The sequence below is a fragment of the Erpetoichthys calabaricus genome, chromosome 17, assembly GCF_900747795.2.
Source record: "Erpetoichthys calabaricus chromosome 17, fErpCal1.3, whole genome shotgun sequence".
NCBI classification, from domain to species: domain Eukaryota; kingdom Metazoa; phylum Chordata; class Cladistia; order Polypteriformes; family Polypteridae; genus Erpetoichthys; species Erpetoichthys calabaricus.
The window spans coordinates 88,652,954-88,680,211 of NC_041410.2; the positions used below are offsets into that span (position 1 = coordinate 88,652,954).

General features: G+C 37.1%; 1 protein-coding gene across 2 annotated transcripts; it reads right to left on the reverse strand.

Moving 5' to 3' along the window:
- lmnl3 (lamin L3) lies at positions 1-27,258 on the reverse strand. Of its 2 annotated transcripts, XM_051920433.1 has the most exons (12): positions 26,205-27,258; positions 19,154-19,310; positions 15,776-15,901; positions 15,336-15,506; positions 13,312-13,437; positions 9,399-9,619; positions 8,922-9,144; positions 8,194-8,301; positions 6,710-6,829; positions 4,506-4,616; positions 2,801-2,859; positions 1-304 (listed from the first exon to the last, which is right to left on the reverse strand). In XM_051920433.1, the coding sequence occupies exons 1-11, from the start codon at positions 26,582-26,584 to the stop codon at positions 2,821-2,823; spliced, it is 1,782 nt and encodes a 593-aa protein (XP_051776393.1). In that variant the 5' UTR covers positions 26,585-27,258; the 3' UTR covers positions 1-304; positions 2,801-2,820. The 2 variants fall into 2 exon arrangements, with proteins under 2 accessions (XP_051776393.1, XP_028679156.2); XM_028823323.2 differs by lacking the exon at positions 2,801-2,859.

The following is a 27,258-nucleotide window of genomic DNA, read 5'->3' on the forward strand; positions in this document are numbered from 1 at the left end:
TCATGTTTTGAAAAATAAATTTTATTTAAATACAAAAATCTTTTATAAATAAGTTGGAGTTCATATTGAAAATATACATCAAGTAATTAAACTTAAATTCTGCCCCCAGCATCCTAAATGTTTCCTGTCTGCTGGATATATGAAAGGCTAAAAATAAAAAGGACAAAAGGAAAGTTAAAATGCTTACATAAAGGCACCTCTGTTTACTGGCATTTACTTAAACAGCATTCAAACATTCTCCTCCCCATTCACATAGAAGGTCCTACATTATAGAACAGCTGGGGTCATCTGCTTTGTGGTAGCTCTGCAAAAAAAGAAAAAGAAAAATAGTCGTCACTTAAGGAAAGGAAAAAGTCAGATACGCGATAATGGCACAATTTAGCTGGGGAGGTTAGTGCATTATAAATGAAATGATTGGTATCAGTATTCCTTTAATTCAAATTAAAATGCTTACATAGTCATGCTTTTATACTTAGGATTTCAAGTTGCAGAATTATCTTTTTAACATTAAAAATGAAGACATTATAAAACTCTTCTGGGTGGTCGACACCTACAGAAGTGATTTGCAAAATGCCTTTCCAGAACTCCTTTATTATTATTTTAGTATGTGAGCAGATCATGTCTACTGGGATTATCTCCACAAAATACACAAACACACATAACATTGGGGCGCACCTTAAAGTCAGACACCTGCATGCACATCTGGTTTATGTCCATTAGTAATTTAAACGTGCCAATGACCTGGTGTCAAGCCACTAGACTGGCAAAAAGGCCGAATTCATGGTGGACATCGGACCCAAGGGTTATCCGGGAAACAGCATCCTCTGGTCCACAGTGTTCCCTAAATTCTTATTAAGCAGCCTAATGTATAAAGCAAAATGATCGCAGATACAAGTGGATTACAAAAGCTCACTATATTGCTTAAAAGGAGGGGGGCACGGAGTGAAGTCTGAAGGTAAGGGGTCAGCGCCTCCGATTCATGGCATGGCTCCAAGGTACTTAATAAGATGCTTCTTTCTTCAGTTAAGGTACAGTCCGTTTATCTTCAGATATAGGAGGCAGATCATGTTTAGAGTGTGTGTAAATTTTAAAAAACGGTAATACACAATACTTTCAAATTTAAGCCTGAAAAGTAAAATATCCTTTTAAAGTTTTTCTCCATTTCAAATCAAAATGCTAACTTCTAAATTTTCTTTTATGTCCATGGCATGGCCAAAGAAAACCGTACAGTGGGCCATTCAGCTGAACCATGAAAAAACTATTCAATTTTTGATTAGTCTTACCATCTCTTACTATTCACAAAAAAAAAAAAAGCACACGATTAATAATATCCTGTTCTTATAGTGTAAGGGGTCCTCAAGTGTGGCAGTGGCTTCAGGTTTTTACTGCAATCAATTTCTTGATTCGAACCCATTTATTGGGTCCTAAAGCAATACGTATTTTTGGCATAATTTTAGTTAAGTCACCTGTTTGATGGTCGATTCAGAACCCTTAATTGCCTATTAGTCTTGAACAAGTGCTTTTAGGTTTCATTTTCCATTTTCTTAACTTCTTTCAGCTGCTCCCATTAGGGGTTGCCACAGCGTATCATCTTCTTCCATATCTTCCCGTCCTCGTCATCTTGCTCTGTCACCCCATCACCTGCAGGTCTTCTCTCACCACATCCATAAACCTCCTCTTAGGCCTTCCTCTTCTCCTCTTCCCTGGCAGCTCTATCCTTAGCACCTTTCTCTCATTATACCCCTCATCTCTACTCTGCACATGTCCAAACCAACACAATCTCGCATCTCTGACTTTGTCTCCCAACCGTCCAACTGTGCCGACCCTCTAATGTCCTCATTTCTAATCCTGTCCATCCTCATCACACCCAATGCGAATCTTAGCATCTTTAACTCTGCCACCTCCAGCTCTGTCTCCCGCTTTCTGGTCAGGGCCACAGTCTCCAGCCCATATAACATAGCTGGTCTCACTACCGTCCTGTAGACCTTCCCTTTCACTCTTGCCGATACCTTACCAGCCACCGTTAATAACGAAATGCAAATTACTAAAACAACCAGCTTTCCAGCTAAAATGGTTCTGTTTACAACAGTGAATTTGCAACATGAGGTGTCTTATCCGTGTTAATAAAATGTTTAGAAATACTGGAGAGGGAAAAGGGAAGGACCATGATGTACAAATCTGTCCACAAAACATATGGAGATCATTCACAGAAACATATATTTTAATTACATTTTAGAATGTATGTCTTGGATGAATGAAAGCACTACTGGGCCATATAGTTAAATACCAGTCCTCATATTAGCAAGGACTGTCTAATTAAGAAAATGGCTGCCACAGTGGCCTTCCAGGACCAGGGTTTAGGACCCCTGGTTTAATTCATATAGGGGTACCAGAGGTTCAGTTTGTTTTTTGAAAACTGAAACGAAGGTTTTGTAATATTCCAACAATACATGAATCTACAAATGTTGTAAAGGGTGTCCGACCTAAAATGGTGGTAAAGAAACTGTATAGGCATTCTGATAACCAAAGTCATTTTGTTTTCTCAATGATGTTTTTAAAGACAGATGTTCAATTTGTATTTATTTTTTCTTCATCAATGTTGTTTTTATTCCTCTTTGATAATTTCCATATTCATGCAGTCTTCTGTTGCTCTCCATTTCTCTTACATGCATGCATTTGTGTTAAGTAGCATACACTTCTACAAAGCCAGTAAAGCAAAATGCCATGCGGGGAATACAAGGTTACACTTCTAAAGCAAGCACCAGTCAAAACAGCAGCACTGTTGGCTTTGTGAGCTCACCTAGTCCACGTGATAAGATATCACGAGATGGAACAACATTTCTTTTTTCTTCTTTTTGGCTGAGGTAAGGCAAATCAAATGACATGTTTTAAAAACAACAAAATAATTTATATTGCATAAAAAGAGGAAAAGTTGTAAACAATATAAAACTAAAGGTTTTGGTTTGCCGAGAATTCAAAATGATAAAAGGAGACTAGAACCAAGCAAGAGGGGTTCTGGTGTTTAATGAACATTTACTCACCTTCACAGAATACTGCAGCCATTTAAGAGCTGTGCATGTAAAAATCTCAGGGCACACAGAAACAAACCTTCATTCAGGGCTAATTTACCGCTACTAATTAACCTAATATGGCTGCGGACATGGATATGGTGAAAACATTCAGACTCCACTCACTCAGAATGGGAATGAACCCCAAGTCTGAGGAGCTGTGAAGCTACAGCAGTCATCACCACACCTCCTATGTGTGTTTTGAGAAGGATATTGCAGTTAAACATTTAATGCATGGTGAAAGTTTGATGTTTGAGTCTTTCACAAAATACTTATTGCTAACTTAAGCCATATGACAAACTGAACATTGTAAAATTAACTTAAGAGGTACACTTTATTTCAAATAGTATAAAAAAAATATTTTCTGGAAACATGGAATGACCACATTTTACCATCTACAAATCCAGAAAATTATAAAAATAATAAAAAAAGTTAAATGCTAATGAATGCTTGAAATGCACCCACACTTTGAATGTCTACAAATGAATATTGAATTGAATCTTCAATATTTAATAAACCAGCAGCATAAGTAGTATTCAATAAATGCTTGATTACTGTATGATACTTGAACCGAGCTGAACCAAGTTTACCTGCTAATGGGGGGTGCGGTGGGCCTAGGAAAATTTAAAAAGTAGGTGAGTGAGCATAGACGAGCAGGACAGTTGAATAAATTTTGAAGAGTGACATCAATTGCAGTTTTCTAGGCACTGAGAGTAAGGCATTCAGTTGCAGTACCAAGAATGTCCATCCATCCATTTTCCAACCCACTGAATCCGAACACAGGGTCACGGGGGTCTGCTGGAGCCAATCCCAGCCAACACAGGGCACAAGGCAGGAACCAATCCCGGGCAGGGTGCCAACCCACCGCAGGACACACACAAAAACACACCCACACACCAAGCATACACTAGGGCCAATGTAGAATCGCCAATCCACCTAACCTGCATGTCTTTGGACTGTGGGAGGAAACCGGAGCGCCCGGAGGAAACCCACGCAGACACGGGGAGAACATGCAAACTCCACGCAGGGAGGACCCGGGAAGCGAACCCAGGTCCCCAGGTCTTCTAACTGCGAGGCAGCAGCAGTACCCACTGCGCCACCGTGCCGCCTACCAAGAATGTGCCATAGTAAAATAGGAAGAATGAAGCTGGCAAATCAACTAAATATGTGAATGAGCTCAAACCAAAAAGAGGGGGGGGGGGGTGCAATGTTCAAGAAAGAAATCCATTAAGGCAGGCCATTTTTTTGGTACAGTGAGGAGATAAAAATATAAAAATTATTCTTCATTAGGAAAGTCTCAAAGTGCAGTATGTCCAACTTACAATAAATCTGAATGAACACATACACAATTCAGATAAAATTTAAAGTTAAAATCTGCTCGTCTAGCTAACCAAAAGGAACAGTCTGTTATGAACAAATAAAACCCTGACACAATACCTGTCTTCGGAGTGGTATCTCCCTTTCACCCATTTCCTCTTCTAGCGCCTCCTCTTCAGTCTCCTCCGCCGCTTCTTGCAACTCTCTCACTAAGGTCCTCTCTGCCATTACCTAGCACAAAGATTAAAAGTATTACACAGTATGTAAAAATGGACATTGGCAGTGCGTGTATGTTTACAATATTGTGACACAATATAAACCTACCTAGATTTCTGTGATGTTTTAAAATATAATTGGGATTGTTTAATTACATCATTCCTTTTTATTCAACTGAAGTTAAAAACTGAAATCATACCCCAATATGTAATCCGTTACCCTTAATAGAAAGACCATTGACTCAGTTCATTCTACTTTAAATTTTTTTTAAATTGTGGAAACAGATTAGACAGATTTCAATACTAACCACAATAAGACTGTATATTTACTCTACTATGACTATTTAACTTGGCTAGAGACGGAGGAGCAGCTCGTTCCCACAGTCCATCCGCATGTTAAATAAGGAAAGTGTCTAGAAATACATGATGCCTTATTGTTAACTCTCTCACATTAAGGGAAAGTCATCTAATTAGTTCTTGTAAATAATGATAATTTATTAATTACATATTTATAATGATGATTTTTGAATGTATATAGTTATGTATTGTTCCTTTATATTCGTCTCAAGGCACAGTCATTGCAGTCAAAGCATTTCACTACATATTGTACTGTATGTATAACATTTGATTTGAGGTAGGTTTCACAGCCCCTCTGCAGTGGATATGCAAACATGAGGACAGAAGTATTAAAGGCAAGCCTAGTTTGCATTTACAGTACATTTATGCAGGTAAAATTATACACCAGTACTCCCGACTTTTGAAGCAAAGCCAAAACTACAGACCTGAATGACAGTTTTTTTGGTTTTTCTTTCATTATGACCACCAGCACAAATTTAAATCAGCAAATTTGTTTTTTCTTCGAACAAGCAACTGGTATAGCTGATAAATCAAAGCACATGACAGTTTAGATTAACTGCAAAGGGGTTTGTTATTACAGAAGATTAGTACTTTAGCTAATAGCCACCATTATGGGAATAAATAACATTAGATTAGAAAGCTAGTTAATGAGCAGAGAAAAGATAAGGGGATGATGACACACAAGGAGTGGAGTCATCTGTGGAATCCCCCAGGGATAGATATGAGCTAGCATGGTTACTTTGGCAATCTACACAAATGATATGGATAACCCTGTGACAATTTTCAGATAACACTAAAACCAGTCACAAAGGAGGAAGCAACAACAATTCAGAAAGATTGGGACAATCTCCAAAAATGGACAAATAAGACATTTGTAAAGTACAATGTACTGAAAAAAAACCAACACGTCATTATAAAATTTTGGATGACTGATGGGAAGTAAAATGGCAAGGATGTTTTCCACACTATCACAGAATTCTCACACTAATTTAAGCAATGCACAAAAATCAACATAGAAATATCTTCCAAGGTTACCACAAAACTATCAAAATATTCAAAGATTTCTATGCTCAAACTATAATTACTTAATATTCCACTTTGTTTCTGGCCTTTTCAGACCATATTCCCTACCTAATAATAATAATAATTCATTACATTTATATAGCGCTTTTCTCAGTACTCAAAGCGCTATCCACACAGGGAGAAACTGGGAAGCGAACCCACAATCTTCCACAGTCTCCTTACTGCAAAGCAGCAGCAACTACCACTGCGCCACCTGTGAGGACAATTTGAGGACCTATTGTTTCCTTTCATGCTGTAGCATTGTTGTGAGAAATTTGCAGGTTATCTTTCCATGTCCCCAAACAGACAGACAGTTTTGATTAAACATTTGTATACTTCTGATATTCATTATTCCAGAAAATGTGCCTCTTTTGCCTATAGCCATAATCAGCCTGGACAGTGAAAGAATTTAGTATGCCAGAATCAAGTTTTGCATTTTTACTTCAATGTTAATTGTAGGACTTTCAAAATTAAAATACTGTTAATTCTATATCATTTTACCAATGTCACAAATTAGGAGCTGTAGTTTGTACGTGCAGTGACCATTATGAACAATGAAAGGAATAAACTCCACTGCGCATTTCATAAAATTGTGTTTTAATGTTGCCTTTTTAAAGACGATAAATGTGTAATTTGTAAATGTGGAATAAAATTACCCATAATTCTTAAAAAACTACAAATTCAGTTTACCTCTTTGTTACCGTTTAGGAGTGCAATTTTTAGGTCTTCTCCTTTTCCCCAGGATGCCTGACCCCTCAGTACTAAATTGGTAGGTGGGTTTGGCACAACTCCAGCACCTGCTGCCCAGATCTGAAGTACAAAAATGCAGAGCAATGCATGCTGCCATTTAGTATAGATTCTACACAATTACATCTTTAAAAGAACTGAAAGGACCAAGTATTTTTTTGTCTTCAGATACACTGAAAAATAAATCTTACACACAAATTGCAAAATAAACAAATTCTACGTTCTTAACCTTGTTACTACCACTATACACTGCACAGTGGGGCTACAACCAAATAAATGTTACTCAGGCTGAATAGAAGTTAAATCTAATCTTGACTGTTATGGAGTTAATGACAGGCAGTGTGGCTTTGGACTTCAAACCCTAAGGTCATGTGTTGTGTTTGATCCTGCCAATGACACCACAGTGACCACTTCACCTGCCAGTGCTTTAACTGGAAAAACAAATGTATCTGTAATGTTGCAAGTTGCCTTGGATAAATGTGTCAGCCAAATAAGTAAATAATAAAAATGCTGCAAGTTGCTCCTAAATGACTGAAGGTATACAGTAATACCTATGGTCTGCTTCAACAGCAATGTCAATAAAAGCCCCAGGCATGGACCGCTGCTTTAACAGGGGTCGAAGGTCATTATTCTTTCACAAAAGGGAGAAGTAATCAAGGCTAGATATTTGATATTTTTTGGCCAAGCTCTTACTTCTGCCATACATGCATCACTAGTCTACAAATATTATTGTATTTATTTTACTTAGAAATCACACACACCCACACTCTAGAATTCTTTAAAGGGCTATAACAGTGTACATGTTGGTTTACTTTCATGAAACCCTTCGATATGCCTGCATGTGTAAATATTGTAGTACCAGATCATAAACAGAGTGTTCCGACATGCCACACCTTGAATTAAAATATTATGCAATCCCTTGCAGCATTATAAATTCTGAAAGGAGTGTTTTAATCACTTTGAGACACCCCACCACTTTGTGATGCTATTCTATCCGGTCTGCATTCAAAATGTGGGTATGTTGAGTTCCAAGTGGTTAAAACAATGTATCTGGAATGTAAAATGTGCAGCTCCATAATATACTGGTTTACTGCAGCCCGAGAGTACGGGATAAGGACAGAAACAATTGTCTTTCTTTTCTGTATTGCACTAGCAAACTACTACATTTTTCTCATTGTAAGCATCTCTCTCTCACCCGTCTAGTTTATTCAGAATAACTTAGGTAAATAAATCAACATATTAGCAAGTCCTTCTGTGACATTAGAGTTCAGAGAGGAATAAACTAGAAATAGATTTCCTTCAAGTCTGAAATGCCTTTTCTAGATGTAAGCTCATCGTTTTCTTAATCTGCACTGTTACTTTGCTAACTAGGGTTCTATAAAACACACGTCCGTTTGAGCTTAGATGTCAACAAGAGTGCAACTTACGGTCACTGTCTGACCACTTCCTAGTACAAATCTGGAAGGAAACGCGTAAGTAATATCTGCTGCAGTACCAAGACTTCTCCTTAGAATCCATCCACCTAGTGGCTGATCCTGAAGAGGAAGAAAATGGCATAATCTTCAATCATTTCCTCAGAGATATTCAAGAACAAGCATCTCCATTTCAGGTCCTAAATCATTACAATGAGCACATTTCAGTTATAACAAAGTCATTACTTGCCGGCAATGAAAATTTCACTGTCCCTATTAGTTTAAATTCAACCATTTTTCACATTTCAGAGGGGTGGGGAACAGGGGAAATCAACAAAACATTAAGTGAAGCTCCGAGTACCGCTTAAAGCCTTTACTCAATTTCTTTCTCCATCACTTATTTCAAATACTTGCTTCAAATAATTTTTTAGGATAAAAATATGCAGTTGCACAGGACATCACATTAGCTCCTCTGCGGATTAAGTTGCTCATTGTTAATTGCCAGCTAGTTAAAGAAAACAGCAAATCATTTTAACAAGGATGCCAACTAAAGTGTAAAGCTTGAGCTGACATACAGGCACTAAAACAGTAATATGCATCTTAATTTCTTAAATGAGAAAAACCCACACAACTGGTCATTTTTGAAATTGTAAATAGTTGTTACAAAAATAGCTCTTCAGGAACCGGACTGGAACCTCGGAGCTGCTGGGTGGCTCTTTGTAATATTCAGAACAATTGCCCACCTCTTCAGAATTATTCCTTAGTTTAATGAACTTCCCATCCAAATCAATCTCATCTATGGATGCCCTTCCAATAGAAGAAGAGTGCTGAGAGATTTTGTAACTAGATGTTCTGCTTCGTTTCTCTTCAAGTTTCCTTTTTTTTCCACGTCCTCTTTGTGATCCACGAGTGCCGGATGTACGTGGCACAGCAGCTCGTTGAGAAGGACTGGGAGAAAGATTCAGTCTACAAAATGATAAAATGACGTGTTAGCCAAAATATTTCTTCCATCTTGGGATAATAGAAAGAAACAAACATTTTTCATAATTCACTGTATGAATTTAAGACAAAATGTATTATGAAATACTTTTCAAATGTTAGCCAGACTGAAAAGGACAAGGCCAAAAGACACTTTGACAGTATGTAGAAAACAATACCAGATGCCAACAAAATAAAAAGAAAGGAACACCATACTTTGTTTGAGAGAAATCACACTATACCTCTGTTCTTCTCCCTCCAGCATTTTCCTATATGCATTAATTTCCATGTCCAAAGCTAGTTTTACATCAAGTAGATTTTCATACTCTTCAAGCTGGGCCTGTAACTGTTGTCTCATGTCTGCCATTTCTTTGTCTTTTTCAGTAAGTCGGCGATGACTCACTTCTCTTTCTTGGTCCAGAGCCTCCTGTAGATCCCTCAATTTGCTCTCCAAAACAAAGTTCTGCCAAGAATTAGTCGTAAAAACTAACAATGAAACTTCAATAAGCAACTAATCTAGATTTAGCACAATAAATAAAAATCCTGCTTCAGGCACTTAAATTGTGTTAAAGGTAGAGTTTACCTACTATTAGGGATGGGCGGTATGACCAAAATTCTAGATCACGGAATTTTTCTAAATTATCCCGGTATTTGACAGTATTTTTTTCCCCATGCATGAGTGGATGTTAGCCAATCATTGCAGTGGAAAATATGGTTAAGAATAACCTATTCCACTGTCATGAGCATAGTACAAAAAACATTTTAATGTGCACACAAGTATTAATACAGGTTTGCATTGCCCCATAAAGTGATAGTTTTCAAGGGGGTGCCACTAATGAAGAGAAGGAATCACATTGCATGACAGATGCAGTCAAAATATAGAACCATTTTATTGAACAAATTTTGCAAAAACTTATATAATTTTGACATATTTTTTCAACCATCCAAAGAGGTATTTAGACTTAGTAAAATATCCAGAGGTGCTTGTCAAAAGTTGTATTGCACTGAACATGTCTTAGAAAAGGAATAAATAGTAAATATTTTTTGTAAAACAACTACACTTTGTTAATGTTAACAATCTCTGTCCACTGACACGTTAAAGTGACTTTTTAAACAACTTTACCATCATTAAACTGCATAATATTTAAACTAATAAATAATAATAAAATAAATAATTGTATTATTACTGATAATTGCACTATTACTTCAAGGCTTCAAGCCCAGGTGCATTACACAGTATTCACCAAATTAAAATAAAATAAAACCAGTGCAATCTTGGTGATGACATCTTTACCAACTGAAACATCATTTAGGCAAACTGCATTAATATGGAGCTTGCTTCAAGCTAAGCTATATACATAAATAATAAAACTGCATCTTGCATTTATAATTGTGTTTGTGGTATAGCCCTACGGAATCGTATTAGGGCCACAGGGAAAGAAAAAAAAAAAAAAAAAAACCTACACACGATACGTCGAGAATAAAGTCAACATTTCCACTTTATTCTCATAGTTTATAATTAAAGTAGAATGTCATAAACTAAACTTCATCCTAAAATCATTCTTTTAATTTACTAGATTTTCTCAAACCCCGTCATAAGTTAAATGCAGCACATTAAATACTTTGTGTTAAGTGTTCCCAGACCCAGTTGTTAATCACTACGCTTCTTAAACTGACTTCCTCTGCACTAAGAGGAGACAGTGGTCACCGCACAGAATACATTCACTGTATGATATTCCTGCTCTCTGAAAATTTAGAATGCTAAGACAAATACTTGATATCATTTTCATGATGAAATGCATTAAAGCAGGTATTACACATGCACGGTAGTGTGGCGGTAGTGCTGCTCCCTCGCAGTAAGGGGTCCCCAGGTGTATGTTCAGTGTAGAGAACTTTATGGCAGGTGTGACGAGGCTCCAAAAAACTGGATGTATGAATATCGCATCGCACAGGTTTAACTTAAATATTGTGTAAATGTTGGGTTTGTGATCTGGTGGTCAGAGACACGAACACTGAATTCAATGGATGTTCTTCTGAGCAGGCTCTCTTTATTGCACGCATGCTGTCTCTATCTGATGTACCAAAACCCCAATTCCTATCCTTCCTTTTTCTTTCTCCACATAACCAATCACTACACGATAAATGTCTTTGTGAAATTAAAACTAGTTATAAACTTAGACCACGGAGTGTTCAGAACTTTAAAAATATCTTCGTTATACATGTTTAATTATGCCATCCATTCAGAGTTGCGCCCATCTCTGAACGAGTCGCCAGCACATCGAAGGATAAATACAAGCAAAACATACACTAGCAGGGTCAATATAGCACAACAAAACCCCACATCCTACATGACTTTGAAAGGAAACTGAAGCGCCGAGTAAACCCACCAGAAAAACATGCAAATTCAAGGCAGGGTACACCACAGACACCCTTGCTGCGAGGCAGCAGTGCAACCTCCACGCCGCTATGCCCCCACATGATTAATACTTGCTTTAATGCATTTCACCATGAAAATTATATCAAGTATTTATCTTAGCATTCTAAAATGTTCAGAGAGCAGGAATATCATGAAGTGAATGTATTCTGTGCGGCAATTGCTGCCGGTGCCTCCTCTTAGTGCAGAGGAAGTCAGTTTAAGAAGCTCGGGGAACACTTAACACAAAGCATTTAATGTGCTATATAACTTATGACGGGTTTGAGAAAATCTAGTAAAGTAAATATTCATTTTACGATGAATTTTAGTTTACGATGTTCTATTTTAATGACAAAGTACGAGAATAAAGTCAACATGTCGACTTTATTCTCGTCATAAGAGTCGAGATTAAAGTGGAAATGTCGAGTATAAAGTCAACATGTTGTTACACTATTACACAGTACCCAGGTACATTACAATGTATTGAAAACAAATAAAAAAAAAAGTACAACTTGGCTTGCAGTATTATCTAGTAGTATAGAAACAATATTTACACATTTGACCTTTTAAAACCAAAGCATCTCCAGGCAATGGACAGGACTCCTTTTTTTTGGCAAAAATTCTTTTGTGTCATCATGTTCAACTTTATCGTCAGCTACAGTTTCGGAATGTTCTCTGTCCATTTTCACCACGCAATACCTACACTACCACACCTATTTAGTGGTGTAGCAGTGAAAAAGAGCCCCCGTGCAACACCTCTGTGTTTAGCGGTGAAAAAGGTCCCCACTTGAACAGTTTCCCGCTGCGCCACGTTCCGAACGTCGTTTAGGCAATTTAAACCGGTGTTGCGGTATAAGAAAAATTCATATCATAACAAAAATAAAAACCGGTATACCGCCCAGCACTACCTACTATAAGCACAAAATAACCTTCAGGTGTTTACTATGAAAACACTCTCTCTCATACCCAAAATACTCAATTCTCAGACAGGTCAATAAAGTGTATTCTTTATAAGGGAAATAATTAGCATTTAAATACTCTCATTTTGTCCGCATTCTCTGATATAATGGATTAGAGGATCTGTGAGGAAATTTTTTATAATTCATTTACATGTTCAGAATAATCCTGCTTCTGGCACAAGTTCATATTTGAACTACTAGACATGCAACATTAAAAACAGTTATCCATTTATTACCAGATATTTTGGGACATATTTTCATTGAATTGTACGGATGAATATTCTAGTCATTTGTTCATAAAAAATGTTTATGAAATATTTCTAACCATAGTTTAAATACAAATCCAAAGTACAATAAATTTTATACTGTTTTTGAGATTTTGTTGTATTCTATTATTAACTCGCATGAGAACACAGAAATCTCTGTACTTTTGATAGAGCTTTTTAAAATCTACAGGAGAGGAGAAAAAGCAAAATGTATTGATGTTGGCGTTTTTGCAAAGAATACCACACACACAGATAACAACTGAAAAGGTTTATTACTTATGTAACTTGTTGATGAAAAACGTAGGAGGAAAAATTCAGTGCTTAAGTGCAACAAACTATTTATGAAGTTAGGCTTAGATGAACAGATTTCATCTTTAGCAATCCAGTACAATGTTACTGTAGGTGAACATAATAACAAAGTATCCAGATGCAATGCTGTACAAACATTGCTGCTTCACAGACATGATGAAATTAGATTAAATCATTTATAAAAAGGGGTAAAATAAAAATGCATCACCTGTTTCTGATAGTGGCTGAGCTGAGACGATAATGTTTCCATTCTTGATTTGGTTCCCTTTAATTCCTCACAGAGAGAATTGGCAAAATCACTGTTCTTGGTAGCAGTCTGATGTGCATTCTCCAGCTGTAGATGATATTCATTTTCAAATTTACCAAAAAAAAAAAAAGAACCGATCTCAACATGACTAGATGTTTAGAACAGAGGATGTAAACGATCTATTTTCTAACCCAATCATTTCCGTTAATGTGGAGTTGTATATACCAGAATTCATGTTGTAAGGAAATTTTCAACAGTTTATTAAAAAAGTGGGTAACACACAAAAATGTATTGGTGTTTGAAAAATGTGCAGTTCATGACTTCTTTATTTTGACACCCTATATTCTGGCATTTTCTATACAGCTTTAAATTTCTGTATTTCAGACACTAACAAATATAAAGCACTTGCTTAAGTAGTCATCTATGTTTAGAGCAAACAAAATTATTGGGGTTGATTATTTAATGTTACCAAGTGTTAAAAATACTATAGTATCTCATCATACTGTACCCTACTAGAATTAACTGGTTTGAAATGCTGCATAATATGCCAATGTAATTGAAAAAAGTGGATAAAAGGTGTATTTGGTTTTGAAGCTTATACAAAATACTAAATATGACTTTCATTTGTTCTTCCAAAGGTGGCACAAAAATAGTGGCTTTGAGTATTTTTTTAAAACATAAATGACTTCCAAAAGAAAATGCCTTTAAATAATTGCACCCACACTCGAACAAGTCCAGCAAATTATGCCTGTTGTACATGGTGAATTATAAACTGCTTTGCTGAATTTTTACTTTTAAATATTTAAGTTGCATTTTTTAGGTAAAATGTAGAACGATGGGGCTTGTCCATTTCTTGAAAATGGTTTATTAAAGTTTCTGTTACACACAATGTTATAGGAAAACATCCATCTTTCATTATATTTAGTAACGCTGGAGTGAAAAAGTTGCAGTTTTGAGTTCAAGTCATCGTGGTGTTGCTATGGCATACATAGTGGACGACCACACAAGTTCATTTTAGAAGGTGTTGTATGTGGACTATACTGTATATGAATTGTGGGACCTTTGACATATAATCCTCCCACATTTTCCATGTCTAGTGTGTTTGACAATATTTTAAAACATGATTCAGCATTTTATTCAGATTTTTAACAAGTAATTTTCATCTATGAATGGTCATAACTTAAATATGGTGGAAGTATCTGTGGCAGGAAGGAAGTATTCAGACATTTCAATTACTGGTAGCAAAAAATGTGTAGGTGTGAAAAGAGTGCTAAATGAGAGGTTAAAATACAAAAGGTATTGTTAGAATTTTAAAAAGAAAGAACTCTAAATCAATATAAAAAGGCTTTAGACCTACAATACCTTGGAAATATGTAGACACACTTTCTTCTCAATGTGTAAGACCTGCACACTTCCTGTTATTTTTTTCAGTACATTTTTTTCAAGACATGCATGCTTCTGGGCTAACATTCCTCTAGAGCTCTGCTGACTGATCCTATTCTGTACCTCAGAAAACATGGAAATAGTTACAGAAGATTCAACTAGATTAACATACAAGGTGTCAGGTGATTACATTGAAAAAATAGAGGACATTAAGCACTTCTTCCTGCAATGTAGTTTTTAAAGATTTCAAACATTGTAGTGAAAACTAATGAAGAGGATTTGCCTTTAATAAGCCAGCATTTTTTGCACTTGCTAAAGGTAACAAATCACCCTGGGATCAGTGTTTGCCTGCATGGAAGCAGGATATTCAAGCAAAGTTAAAATTCATTTTAATATTTCAGGCCAGGACATAGTAAAAACAGCAATCATAAGTCATTGCCAAGTCCTGAATTGATTTTATTCATTTTTTTTAACCTGCTTAGCCTCGTTTTTTGATGTGCTTACCTCAAGATACATAACTTGGAGGCATCTACATCCCTGTTGCTTTCATAAGGGGTATCTTTACATATAACCAGATTGGCAACAACAAAAAGGAGCGATACCTTGGCATTAAATGTTTTTTCCAGTTCTTCTTTATATTGCTGAATATGAATTTCATGCTCCCTTCTAAGCTGCTGAAGAGCCTCAGCTATCTTGCTTTCAAATTCCATCTGTCGACCAGAATCAATTTCAAGAAGCTTGATTTCATGACGGCTTCTGGTTTCTCTCAGCTCCTTAAAATATTTTTGCAAAGATAATTTTAACCCATTAGTGAACATAAGTAAAGCAGAGTAAGCAGTACTTTCGCAAATCTAAATGTTTACCATCATTTCTATAATAAAGTATGAATTTAAAATCAAAATTTCCCCTTTTTAAATAACCGCTATCCTAGTAGAAAAATGTCTTAGGACAAAAGGTACCTTTGTTATTTATTAAAAAAAAAAGCACACAATATTACAGAAGCTATATCCATATAAAAGACATAGAAAATGAGTTTACCTACTTCTTCACTGATTTGTTTCTGAAACTCCATTTGTTCCCGCAGTGTTTGCAGCTGGTTTTCCAAGTCAACTCGTTTGAGCATTTCATCATGGAGATGGTTCTTGGCATCACGCAAAACTGAGTCAAGCTTGAAAATAACAAAAAAAAAAAAAAAAGTAATATTTTAAACTTTTTAAAATCTTCCCAATTATATAAAATTATTAATCCTAAATCATTTTCCTCTCATGCTGGCCAGATTTTAAACTTTTATTGGGGAAAATGCCAAGGGCATCCATAAAAAATATCATACAGTTAATCAGCCAATTCAGTGAAGCAACTTTCTTTGCCAGTTTAAGAGCCATTTTCAGGGTTCACCTAGGTTGGCAAATTAACTCCCTCCAACACGCAACAGCAATTAAAAAGCTAAAGGAAACTGGTTTCAGGGATCTGGGGCCACAAAGCTGAATAAATGTTTGTGAACAGTCTCACTGACTTGCACAGTGTAAGCAACACTGGCAAACTACATTGTAAGTGAGAGTTTTGAAGAGGATACTAAAGTCAGTATTGAAAAGCCAGAAAAGAGTAATGGAGTTTTCTGGTTTTGTTAGGATTATGGCTTATTTAGCTGTATCCTGAACCTGTATTAAAAATATTGATATATCTTGCAGGAAAACCCTATAAGATTTAAAATAGTGTCATGACAAACTGACAAAAGCATAGCAAAGTACATTAACAAATAAATGTTCCAGTGGTGATATGATACAGTATATACATTGAAAACAGCTTTTAGTATTTTTAAATACAGGACCATTATGCATGCTATATTTTTACTAGGGACATGTACAAATGGGTTACTACTGCTGCTATACAAATCTCAAATAATGGCTTTGCCCTTGTGGAATTTGCATATTCTTGTATTTGTGTGGGTTTTCGTTTGGGTACTTAGGCTTTCCTCTTCCATCTGCCAAAAGATTGTGTATTTGGTTATTCTGAAGCTATAGTGGGATAATTCAGTGATGAAAGTCAAAAAATGTTGTCTTGCTTGTGCAATCGCCTGTAAACTGGTTCCATGGTAAGCATGTGGATGAATGGGACCCGAAATAAACTGGTGCCCAGACCTGGGCCAATTCCTTCAGACCCCAATTTGAATTAAGCAAGCTTAAGAGTATTATATATTTGCAATATTTTAAATACATAGTTGATGTATATTTCCCCTTTATTTAAATTGACCTCTTTAAGAACAGAAATAACTAAAATGAACTGCACAAACTCAATCAAATCTGATGTTTAAAAACAAATATTAAACAAACAAAAGACTTGGGGAGTATGTATCAGTCACTTTCTCCCAGTTTATTTTAATATGTTCTGTTGATTCAGGTGTTCAATAGTATTAAAACAATTTTAACATTTATTTTTTTTTCGAAGTAACTTAGAAAAGATAACAGTTATAAAATGTAATGATGTATTTTACTTGCCTTATATAGGATTTTTGCCTCCATTTATTTACATTTCTGACTTGAGCATATCTGTAGTTTTTTTCCTAACCAATATTATTGTGTTAAGTAAGCCTTTAGTACGAGGGTGTTGTACCGTATTAGCCATTATGAATGTAGTGAAAAGTCAAGCAAAAGGACACCTTTTATTGGCTAACTAAAAAGATTACAATATGCAAGCTTTCGAGGCAACTCAGGCCCCTTCTTCAGGCAAGATGTAAAGAAATAAAAGGGGTCATTTTGCTGGACTTTTCACTGCGTTAAGCCTTGAATGTTTCTCAGGTAGTCTAGTTCGAATGGCATATACACTGAATTGTATATCAGATTTTCCTGATGGAAAGTCTGTATCTGAAACAATCCAACTTAATATTTTAATGTCTTCCTCTAAATTGTAATCTTTTATCACTTCAAAACAAATTTTTTAAATTGGTACAGTTAGCCAGGGTATTGCTTTTTTATACATAATTCCTGCAAATAACCAGTGTCCTGAAACTGCCTATATTGGGGATTCATCAATAATTAAGGATTCAATCTCTTTCCATTTTGAAATGTAGTTTGTCACACCAGTACATCGAAACTCTAAGCTGTGCGGTTTCATAGTATGACTTAGAGGAAAGTCACTTTTCTAATGGTAGTTTTTCTGGCCTTTGTACCACTCTGGAATTCATAAAACATCTATGCAATCAACAGTGTATGCATACTACATGTCATTCACCTATACATCCATCTTTCAAATAGGTTTACTTCAAATTAGTGACACAGGAAGCCAGTCCCCACTAACATCATGGCTCAAGGTAGAAAAACAGCACTTGTTAAACAATTCCTAGCACTTGTAAATGTGCATGAAAATCACTGCTTCACAAACTGAAGATGGAAGATATATTAAAAGGCACTTATTGAATGCTACTGTTTACTTCAGTTTTTGCTACAAAATTGTTTCAAATATTCGATTATACAGGTTTGACTATGTCACTTTAATAACAGCAATGGAAAGAAATAGATTTATTCTCCTGATTTAACATGAACAGGCCACACGTCCAGTATAATAAAATGCTTCTGTCAACAGATTAATTTAAGGATAGATGTAAGGCTGACCTCTTCAGAATTTTTTTGAGGAGTGTAAATTGTACAAAGTGTTGCTTTTTCATAAATCCTTTAATTGAGGCGATGTTTCCTGTAAACACAACTGTAATGGTGATTTACCATATCAGAATGGGCACTCGCTTTTTATACAGTATATGCTTTATGATGTATCCCAGATTCCCAGGGTGGACAAAATATTAACACTATGCAGTGTTAATTTACAAAACTATGAAACCAATTAACCATAATCCAATGTATTTAGGACTAAAATGCAGTAATCACTATTGATAAAACCTTGCTGGGATGAATATGGATATTTCAGATCATTCACATCTTGCTTTTACTGTCCTCATATTACATTTAAAATGTTTATGTTTGTGTACAATACCCAGTGCAACCTAAACCAGAAAAAAGCATAAATAATATAATAATGCACACAATGCATACAACATAAGCAAATACTAGTTACCCCAGAAACCTCAACCAGCCATCCCTCAGAATTCAGAAGCAGTAGGCCATCTTCATTGATGCTACTTAAGGGTTAACCCTTTCATTATGCCTACAAATTAGCGCTTCTTTTGATGTAATTTGGAAACATGCTGGACAATGAATCTGAAACCACAGAGGGTCTGCTATCAAGTCCAAAGTAATTTGTTAGCATGGTTTCCTTGCATTTAGATTCAAGGCTGAGGGATTATAATCCAATATGCCAGAGACCATCGAAGGAGCAGATAAATTGCTGCTATTGAATATTAGATTCAACACTCCAGAAAAGTCCTGAAAAATATTTACAGGTAAATATATAAAGTATATCTATATCTCACATTGGCTGCCCGAGTGCGAAGTTCAGAAAGTTCACCTTCCAGCCTTCGATTTTCTGCTAAGGAGTTAGCCAAGTCTGCCTCTTTGGAATGCAGTAAAGCTTCAAGATTTCTTAAACGGCATAATGCTGCGGACAAGTCAGATTCCTTTTTGTTGTTCCTGGAAGAAGGTCAGGTAAACAGTTAATGCATGAATGCCATTACTCACATCTACCACCTACAGCGCTATCAAGTCTACCTCTCCAACAGGAAAAAAGGGGTAACGTGCACAAAATGGTGGCTTACACATGTACATCATTGTTATTACTTAGAAGCCAAGTGTTTATTCTGAACAGAGCTCACCATTTCATGCAAATATTTTTTTTTCTGCAGACATCAAATATTGACTTCCCCAGTACTATGCAGAAGGAATTTTGGCCATTTATAGTGTGTACATATTTGGTTCAAGTTTAAGGGAAAAAAAAAAAAAAAAAAAAAAAAGCTTTGAAAGACTCATTGCGTCGGAAACTCAGTAATGTCTGCAATCTGCCTAAAGTTTTGAATAGCATATCAAGGATTCAGCAACAATTGCACCGAATCTCTCTGTCACAAAATATATATATGAAAAGTAAATTTTTTAATTCTGACTGCACACAATATACTAGTCTACACTTGTTTCAGAAATTTGAAATAAAAAGTGTAACACTTACAAATGTCCCATCAATGAAAGATTAAAAGAAAATGTACACTATTTTAAACATCATCATATAATACTTCGCATAACTTTTTGCTGTTAAGAATCCCATAAAAGTTGTTGAAAATACGTATTGCTTGTTACTTCTGCTTGCACTTTGTGTCAATTTCTGACAAGAACTTTTGTGTTAAATCAACTCCATATTTATATGCTGTACGTTTTGAATAAGTACACCTACATATAAAGCATACTCTTCAGTTTCAACAGTGTTATCATAGGGGCCAAGAAGTTGCACTTTTAGAATTGCATTGATCACTTTGCAAGTGATTTTGGTCTGGTGTAACAAGACTATCTGTATTCTTCCCCAAGATAAACTAAAGCACCAAGTTCAATACAGGTGCTCTCAAAACTTTTGCTACCCCCAAACACCCATCTTATTGTTGAACTTGCCTGCTGCAATTGCCATTTTTACACAATGATAGATGCTGGCAGATTTAAAAAAAAATAAAGTTAGCAGTCATTTTCATCTTTTCTGCCATAGTCAAAATGTGAAGAGGAAAACTATTAAGCTGTATTTAAAAAAAGTGAAAAGGAGCACTGGAGTTGCGTGTGTGATACAACACTAGACTGTGCTTCTCTTTAGAAGTGCAAGAAGGGCAGTAGTGGAGGACTGGGAGGACCTACGAGAATAAGCCTGTAATACAGGTTAAGGCACCCTAATTCTACAGTTGTCCTCCCACCTAGCTTAGATCTGCTCTTCCTACATCTGCAAATTACTTTAAAATTGCTTAACATCCCATTTACTTACTTAATTTAAGTCTTTACATTTATATAGCGCTTTTCTCACTACTCAATGCGCTCTCCACACAGGGAGGACCTAGGAAGCGAACCCACAATCTCCTTACTGCAAAGCAGCAGCACTACCACTGTGTTTTAAATACTCTCTAGAGTGTATTTCTATGCAGAGTATTAATTACTTTTAGTTTTCACTGTATTGTCCCAAAAGCACAATAAGGGTAAGAAGTGGAAAAGCAGATCTTGCAGATTGACGTGCATGCAAAGGACATGCTACATAGTAGTAGTACTCAAAATATAAAGATGCTATTCTCTGTAAATATCCAAATTCTGATAGGGTACTTCCTCTCCTGGTATTTCATATAAAATCCCTCCAGAGTGACTAAATGCAGTTCTTTTGGCGAGGACACATAGTGGCACATGGCATGTTGTTACACAGAAAAGGTGAACGCACCGCACTGGGAAGTAACCCACCATACCATGGTGCATGTATCCATTTCTGAAGGAAGATTCAACTCTAATGCTGTCTAGAATAAGCAACTTGTACAAATGCATGTCTCTGTAGAAAACTCAAAAGTAAATTCAACTTTATTAAATAATAAAGTGAACTACGCTTTGGAAAAATTTCTTAAACCAACTGGTCGGACTTGTGGTTTCAGACTACTTTTTTGTTCTTAATTATGATCAAATTAAAAAGGTAGATAGCGGACCCTAAAGCTGATGAAGACATTTAGCAACTCACCCAACTGGTTATTTTGATTTAGAGCATCCTAAAGCTATTCCCCATTAAAAAGGACTTGGGGAACACCCTGGAACCCTGCATAGAGAGCACAACGTACAAGAGTTGTATTTATTTTATTTTTTTAAAAAACTTATAGCAAAGTAGGCAGCTCTCTTGCATATTTCAGCATGTGGACTTTTCTTTCTAATGCCTAATTGTCACCAAATAAAACCACTGCAAAGTGATATACCCAAAACAGAACCTCTCACTATACCGCTTTAACTACGTTTAACCTGATCAATCACATTTGTACATTTATTCTGAAAGGCAAAACTGTTCGATAAAAAAAAAAAAAAAAAAAAAAAAAAAAAAAAGAATAGTAATTTAGAACAAATACATTTTAGGACATTGTGTGAAGCTGTTGGTTTTAGATCCAATACTCTTCCTTGCAATTTTATTGGGATAAATTGTGCTTTACTGGTCTAATGCTGTATACAGTAGATTTTCATTGGGATTCATTTCTTTTAAAGACATTGGTCATCAGCTTACCACTCTACTTTTAAAGCATTAAATATAAAGCTGTCAAGATTACTCTGACCTCTACAACCCTCCTGTTCACTCTCCTTCCATACACAGTAGTAAATTAGATAAATCAAGATCAGGAATAAAAATGTAATTGTGATTTTATCACTTGCTTAATAAGACTGCTTTCCACAACAGACTTCACCTCTTAGTGTGTCCTACTTATAACATCCAAACAATAATGAAGCAAACCCTGAATAAAATCCATTTATATATATATATATATAAAAAAAAAGTCCCCACACAAGTTAATTCTACACAAACTCACCCAGCTTGCTCCTTTTAATACTGCGTCTTCATAAATAGTTGTAGAATGTCTCATAGCAAACTTCACATTTTAGTCTGCTCCTTTCTTTATATATTAAGGAAAAAAAATTCAGCAAACCTAAAACAGAAAAAGACTCCCTCAACGGCCAATTCTGCACAAGCTAACTGACCCAGCTTTTTATTTGAATGGTAAAGTGTGTGCCCTCTCACACAGGCCTGATATCTGCCCAATAGCAAACTCTACATCCTCCATAAGAGAACATCCCAAAACCTAATTTCTGACTTCTTCAATGATTCTGCACACCTCAGCTCTTAACAGTTTGTTCACTTTTTGACAACGCTTGTGCCTGCAAAGCGTCTTACCTGATTATTACTGAACAGTAGAATTCAAATTATTTAAAAAAAAAAAAAAAAAAAAAAAAAAAATGACCAGGCACTGAACAAAATAGTCGACATATATAGTTTTGTTTTTTTTTTTTTCCTTCACCGTGGCCCTAATACGCTTCCGTAATTCTGCACACCCAAATTTCCCCAAACTTATTCAAAGGCTTGCTCTTCCAGATGAGTCTCATAGCAGGCTTCACATTTTAATGTGTTTGTTATATTTATCAAACTGCAATAGGCAAACCCTGGACTTGCTGAAAAGCTCATTTTGCACACACTAACTATGCCAGTTTGCTCCCTCAAAAAGGAAGCTTTTGTCTTCCTGTATAATCTAGTTTCTTGCCCCATAGCAACTTTGACATCCTACATCACAGAATATCCTCACTTTGTTCACCTCTTGTACAATAATCAAAACTGAAAAAACTTTTGACAAGAACTGACTATTTCATTGATTCAGTACACCCCAGTTTTCTCACATTTTGACAACACCTCTGCCCTGGTGAATAGCCTTACCTGATGATTGTACTATAGCAAATGTACATGATAGTTTGCTTCTTTTATTAAAACCAAGAAGTAGTGAGCAAACACCCAATAAAGCCCAAGTCAAGTGGTTCATTATACATGGCAAAACTTTCCCTCTTTTTATTAAAAAAAAAAAAAAAAAAAGTAAGTCTTCCCAAATCGTCCTACCTGTCCCAGAACAGATGGGTAATCCACCTTATAATAAACACAAAAAAAAAAAAAAAAATCCACACCAAATAGACTCTCCTGCCAAATACTGACGATTCAAGTTTGTACTCTTTCTGAACAAATCATTAGAACATAAAGGAATCTGACAGATGAGTGGTGACCTTTCAGTATATAAAGCTCATTTGTTTAGCCAAGATAAGATGTCCCAATATCCATCCATTTTCCAACCCGCTGAATCCGAACACAAGGTTACGGGGGTCTGCTGGAGCCAATCCCAGCCAACACAGGGCACAAGGCAGGAACCAATCCTGGGCAGGGTGCCAACCCACCGCAGGACACACACACAAACACACCCACACACCAAGCACACACTAGGGACAATTGAGAATCGCCAATCCACCTAACCTGCATGTCTTTGGACTGTGGGAGGAAACCGGAGCGCCCGGAGGAAACCCACGCAGACACGGGGAGAACATGCAAACTCCACGCAGGAAGGATCCGGGAAGCGAACCCAGGTCTCCTAACTGCGAGGCAGCAGCGCTACCACACCGCCCTGTCCCAATATCTCACCCTGATAATTATTAAACGGTTGTCAAAATTTCTGCTTCAAAGACATGCATGTCTTGGTAGTTTGCTCCAGATTCTTACAACTTTTTGAATAAAGTAACGCTTCCTGGCTTCAGTTCTAAATAAATGTTCCCTTAATTTATAACTGGTGTCCTCCAGTATGTGATTCATCATTTAGTTGAAATAATTCTGCTAGATTTACTTTATTAAATGCCTTTGAGAATTATGAAGACCTGGATTACATCCCCACACTCCAGGGCTTGAGACTGAAGAGGATTTATTCTCAGAGTATGTCAGACTACACACCCTTAAATCCTGAAATGTACAACCTCCTCCTCAGCATCATCATCTAAGCAATGTACAGAAGCAAATAATAGGTTTGATTTATATTCAATAGTCTTTATGATATAACCAATGGATGCTATTCTCTGATTATATAATACATTAAGACAGGGCACTCACTCAGTTAATAGTCCTAGAGGTGTGCAGTGGCTCCAGGTTTTCACTTTAACCAGTTCCTTAATCAGAACTCATTTACTAATAAAACAATACTTTTAGGGCTTGGCTTTAGTTAACTTGCTCATTACAAATTCAGAACCATTAAATTGCCTATTTTAGTTTTAAAAAGTAGCATTTAGGTTATCATTGTTGCCCATTCTCTTAACCAGCCATCTGTTAATATCGAGGTGCAAATGACATAGGAACCACCAGCTCTCCAGCTAACAAACTTCAATTAAAACCTGTGCACATGCATCCTGCAGGAGTGAATCTACTATGAAACTAACAAAACTTAAGCTTCAGGGTCCCTAATCCTAGAGAGGCCGCAAAAGAGATTTTAAAAATTTTCATCCCCTCCATAACATGAAAATTATAAAAAGGCAACGGAAATTTTTATTCACACCAGTTACTTTCACATGTTAGATATTCCAGTATGGCAATTTTAATCAAAATCTGAAATGTAGTGTTTAAAATTAAAAAAATATTATTAAAAGTGGTGATCTGTCGTGGAAGGAAGCCTGGGAATACTCGGACATCATTGCTGGTTGTGAAGGAACCTCCATAACATTTCAAGCTTCAATGTCCTAAAATTGTAGGTCCGCCAATAGCATTAAGAACCATTTGTGTTAATAAAATGTTTTGAAATAAAAGAGAAAGAAGGGAAGAACCACAAAACATAAGGATAAAGTTCTCAGAAAACAAAAACTATACAATTTTTGTCTTTGAAGAATCAAAGCTGAGGCTAAGGATCTGCGCTGGTATCCCGAAGGTTGCCGGTTCGAATCCCCGTCACTGCCAAAACAGATCCTACTCTGCTGGGCCCTTGAGCAAGACCCTTAACCTTCAATTGCTCCAGGGGCGCTGTACAATGGCTGACCCTGCGCTCTGACTCCAAGGGGTATGCGAAAACTAACAAATTCCTAATACAAGAAATTGTATAAGGCGAAATTAAAAAAAAAAAAAAAAAAAAATACTGTATTTCATTATGGGTTAGGCTTCCAATTACGAAACGGATTGGAACCAAAGCCTACTGCCACGGTGGCTCTCCTGGATCACAAATGAGTACCCCTGAACGAAGGTGGCCGCATCCAGAAAATTGTGTGCATTTCTGGTCACTACACTACAAGAGAGTGACAAAGCAGCACTTTGAAGATGTGCAGAGGTCAGCAATCAAATACCTTCAAGGATTTAAGGACATGTCCTACTGTGACAGACTCGGAGATTGAAGCAAGTTTAGACTCAAGCCGAGGACCTAATCCAATTCTTCAAAATTCTCAAAGGCATGCATAAAGTAGATCCAGCAGAATTCTTACAATTAAAAGGTGAATCACACACTCAAAAACTAAGAGAAAGTGCGTTTAAGAGTGAAGCCTGGAAGGTCTTCTTTACGCAAAGATGTGGGAATCTGGAGCAAACGACCGACACACAGAGTTAAAGCAGAAACTCCATCAACTTTTAAGAAGCATGTGGATGAGATAATGGGAGAGTTCATCGATTAGCTAAAGTACTAGGGTGTTGTACCGTGTTATCCATTATCCATGCTGTGGAAAAAGTCAAGCAAAATGACCAATTTAATTGGCTAACTAAAAAGGATTACAATATGCAAGCTTTCTAGGCAACTCAGGCCCCTTCTTCGGACAAGATGTAATCACTTGATTAGCTAAACAAATGAAGCGGACGGACTTAAAGGTCTCCTATCGTTTGTCACATTTCTCACGTTCACACCCCTCCTCCCTAGCAGTCTTAACAGTCCCGTTATATTTTCAGATAACGCCGAGCTATTAACAAGAACCATTCGTTCATTCATTTAGGCAGGGATCCACCTGTCAAAGTACCGAACACTCAACTGGTCCCCCAAACGAGGACTCCTACCTCACCTGGCCTGCAGCACCTGGTTTTCTTCTGCTACTTTGCTCAGCTCGATTTGCAGCCTCGCTCGCTCGTTGGCGGTGTCGTCCAGCAGCTTCCTGACGTCGGCCAGCTCCGTGTCGTAGAGAAGCCGGATTTTGGTGACCTCCCGACTGCTGGTCTCCTCTCTTTCCTCCAGCTGCAGCTGCAGCGACGCCTTGTCGGACTCGAGTGCGCGCACCCGATCAATGTAGGCGGCCAAGCGGTCATTGAGATGCCGCAGCTCTTCCTTCTCTTGCAGGCGACTCAGACGGGTCGGGCTGCTGCAGGTTGGAGAGACGCCGGGACCGGGGGCGCTGCGCCGACTAGAGCGGCGGGACGCTTCTGGGGTCGAACTGTCCGCAGACATGAAGAGCGGCCGACTGTGCGCACTTGCTAACCAGAGAAGCTTCCAGAAGTCAGAATGGGCGGGCAGCCTACCTGGGTGCGCGACTGAGATTTTTAGCGGGACTGAAACGCGCGCCGCTGCCGCCACCAGCTGCCCGAATTCGCACTTGCCGGCGAGTTTAATTGCCTGCGGTGACGTCGATGAGTGCGCATAAAACGCGATTTCGTGTTTGCTTCCTTTAAGCAGCACCAGCAATGCCAACAAAGTACAACTGGAAATGATGGCGACCTCCCTTAAAAATAAAAATAGTCCGTAAAGGTAAGATGGCTGCTGCCAAACCTCAGAATGTCCAAGTATTCATTTCACGCTTTCGTAATTGCATTTTTTCGTTCTTTTCAAAATCCAGACACTTCTCTCCTCCGACAATTTGTAAATGGCTGAGTAAAAATAGTGGTGATGTCAGATCACACGTTCCAAAACTCGCAATACTTAAAGGCCTGCTGGAGATTTAAAGGGCTCGTCCCTCCTGGTGCTCCGCCAAGAACACAAGTGCAGTTCCGGCCGTGAACTCTCCGTTGTCTTATGGTGTCCACTGAGGGGGCAAATGATATGATCAGCTGGAAATAATAGGCGAGTGAGAAGCTAACTTATTCTTGTCTAATTACAGAGTCACGAGGCGTCAGAGGGAATCCTCT